Source organism: Colobus angolensis, unplaced genomic scaffold (genome assembly GCF_000951035.1).
Source record: "Colobus angolensis palliatus isolate OR3802 unplaced genomic scaffold, Cang.pa_1.0 Scaffold39, whole genome shotgun sequence".
Taxonomy (NCBI): domain Eukaryota; kingdom Metazoa; phylum Chordata; class Mammalia; order Primates; family Cercopithecidae; genus Colobus; species Colobus angolensis.
In genome coordinates this window covers 176,422-179,302 of record NW_012117265.1, presented here as the reverse complement: position 1 = coordinate 179,302, position 2,881 = coordinate 176,422, and the positions used below count along the sequence as shown (strand labels likewise).

Genomic DNA, 2,881 nt, shown 5'->3' with positions numbered 1-2,881 from the left:
AAAAAAAAAAAAGAAAAGAAAGAAAAAAGAAAAAGAAAAAAATAAATCAGGCAAGATAGCCTCCTGTGCCTATATTCCCAGCATTTTGAGACCTGTACTTCAAGACCAGCCTGGGCAACATAGTGAGACCCTGTGTCAAATAAAACAACAACAATAATAATAGTGAGACTCCATCTAAAAAAAAAAAAAGAACAAAAAACCCAGCAGCAATAATGTTATTCATAGCTGATTCATGGTGCTACTGTGTAGGAACCGCTGTTTTAAGCTCCTTACATAAATTACCTCCTTGAGTCCTCAGAAAAACCCAACGAAATAGGGACTGTTTTATCCTCATATTACAGAAGAAGAAGGTAAGGACCAGGATGGTTAAGGGATTTGCTCAAGGTTGCACAGCCAGGAAATTGCAATGCCTGGGCTGAACCCAAGAAACCTGGCTGCAAGGTATGCTATTTTTTTTTTTTTTTTTTGAGATAGAGTCTTGCTCTGTTGCCCAGTCTGGAGTGCAGTGGCGCAATCTTGGCTCACTGCAAGCTCTGTCTCCCAGGTTCAAGCAATTCTCCTGCCTCAGCCTCTTGAGTAGCTGGGATTACAGGCACCTGCCAACACGTCCGGCTAATTTTTTTTTGTATTTTTAGTGGAGACTGGGTTTCACCATGTTGGTCAGGCTGGTCTCAAACTCCTGACCTCGTGGTCTGCCCACTTCGGCCTCCCAAAGTGCTGGGATTACAGGCGTGAGCCACCGCACCTGGCCAATTTTTGTAATTTTAAAGTAGAGATGAGGTCTCACCATGTTGACCAGGCTGGTCTTGAATTCCTGACCTCAGGTGATCCGGCCTTCTCAGCCTCCCAAAGTGCTGGGATTACAGGTGTGAGCCATTGAGCCCAGGCAAAAGTGTGCTTTTGCTAATTGGAGAATCGGGGTCCCAGGACTGGAAAGTCAGCTGTCCAGGGGCTTCAGGCATTGTGTGTCTTGGCCCTTGGCCCCAGACCTGTCTTTCCTGATCCTCATAGCTCGCACACAGCAGGACCAGCCCCCATGTCTCTCAGCAAGTTGGGAGGGAGTGTGGGAACCCAGCCGGTCTGAGTTTACTCTCCTCCCCCGCTGTGGGTCTATAGAAATGCCTCCCAGGCTATTCAGGAGGGGCCAAGAGATTAAAAGGAGGTTCAGAGGGCTCAGATGCCACTCACCAGACAGCAGGGTCGACTGCTAGTGACCTTGAGCCCAGTCTTGGACGGACAGACAGACGGACGCACAAAGAAGCAGATGCTCCTTGGCCAGCTAACCACTCTTCTGTGCCTGCTTAGCGGGGCCCTGCCTACAGGCTCAGGGAGGCCTGAACCCCAGGCTCTCAGACCTCAGTCCTGGGCTGCAGCCAATCAGACCTGGGCTCTGGGCCCAGGGGCCCCGCCCCCACTGGTGCCAGCTCCTGCTCTTAGGAGCTGGAAGGCCTTCTTGGGCCTGCAGAAAGCCAGGCAGCTGGGGATGGGCAGGCTGCAGCGTGGGCAGGACGAGGTGGCTGCTGTGACTCTGCCACTGAACCCTCAGGAAGTGACCCAGGGGATGTGTAAGGCTGTGCCCTTTGTTCAGGTGAGTGTGTAGGTGTGGGGAGGAGAAGGCTGGGTCTCACCATTGGCAGAAGGCACAGGCCGTGGCCCCAGACAGATTTGGGTTCAAGTCCTGTATCCTCCACCTGAATGTCTCTGTGCCTCAGTTTCCTCCCTTATAAAATGGGACCCAAGCCTCTCCCACCTGGGCAGATGCAGTTGCCTCTATCCTGGTCTCCTTGATTCCACTATCATGCCCCTCTCCACCCCCAAGCCTGGTTTTCCACTCAGCAGCCAGAGGGCGCCTGTGAATACCAGAGTCAGATCTGGTTCCTCCTTCGCCTAGAACCCATGCCTCCCACTTTACTCAGAACAAAAGGCCGAGTCCTTCCCACAGCCCACTAATTTCTGTACTGTCTGATCCTGTTACTTCTCTGATTTCACCTCCTCCCACTCTCCCCCTCACTTACTTTGCTTCTACACATCAGCCTCCTTTTCCTCAGACACCAACTTTCTTTCTGTTTTTTTAGACATGGGAGTCTCGCTATGTTGCGCAAGCTAGTCTTGAGCTTCTCGCCTCAAGCAATCCTCCCACCTCAGCCTCCTGAGTTCCAGGTGTGAGCCCCCGTCTCCTGCTTGATATACCAACTTTCTTTCTTTTTTTTTCAAGACAGAGTCTCACTCTGTCACCCAGACTAGAGGGCAGTAGTATAATCTTGGCTCACTGTAACCTCCACCTCCTGGGCTCAAGTGATTCCCGTGCCTCAGCCTCCCAAGTAGCTGAGATTACAAATATGCATTACCATGTCCGGCTAATTTTTGTACTTTTAGTAGAGACGAGGTTTGGCCATGTTGGCCAGGCTAGTCTCGAACTCCTGACCTCAGGTGATCCGACTGCCTCGGCCCCCCAAAGTGCTGGGATTACAGGTGTGAGCCACCGCACCAGGCTGGTGAGAAGTCTCTTATGAGGAAGGTGGCTCAGGATTTAAGCAGAGAAGGACCAGGATTTGGGAGAGAGATGATAGATCCACTTGGAGGGGATCATAGGAGGAACTAACATGCATTGAGCACCTCCTTTGTGCCAGGCAGTGGGCTAAGGGCTTTCTGTTGGATGCTTCCAGGCTCCTGTAATATTGCTGTCCCTTACACTTAGGGATACTAGTTGGCTTCCTACTGGTACCATCACCAGGCCACCTTGTCATCATATCCTGCTTGGCTTTTCTTTACTCTTCTTTTCTTATTGTTTATTTATTTATTTTTTTGAGATGGAGTCTCGCTCTGTTGCCCAGGCTGGAGTGCAATGGGGCGATCTCGGCTCACTGCAACCTCTGCCTCC

The 2,881-nt window shown here is 51.0% G+C and overlaps 1 protein-coding gene across 1 annotated transcript in view; it reads left to right on the top strand.

The window, feature by feature from the left end:
• The first annotated feature begins 1,088 nt into the window (after positions 1-1,088).
• DAND5 (DAN domain family member 5, BMP antagonist) overlaps positions 1,089-2,881 on the top strand; it is a 3,916-nt gene continuing 2,123 nt past the window's right edge. The window contains exon 1 of the mRNA XM_011954682.1: positions 1,089-1,588. Coding sequence (XP_011810072.1) covers positions 1,178-1,588 — 411 coding nt within the window. The 5' untranslated portion in view covers positions 1,089-1,177. The remainder of the gene's footprint in view (positions 1,589-2,881) is intronic.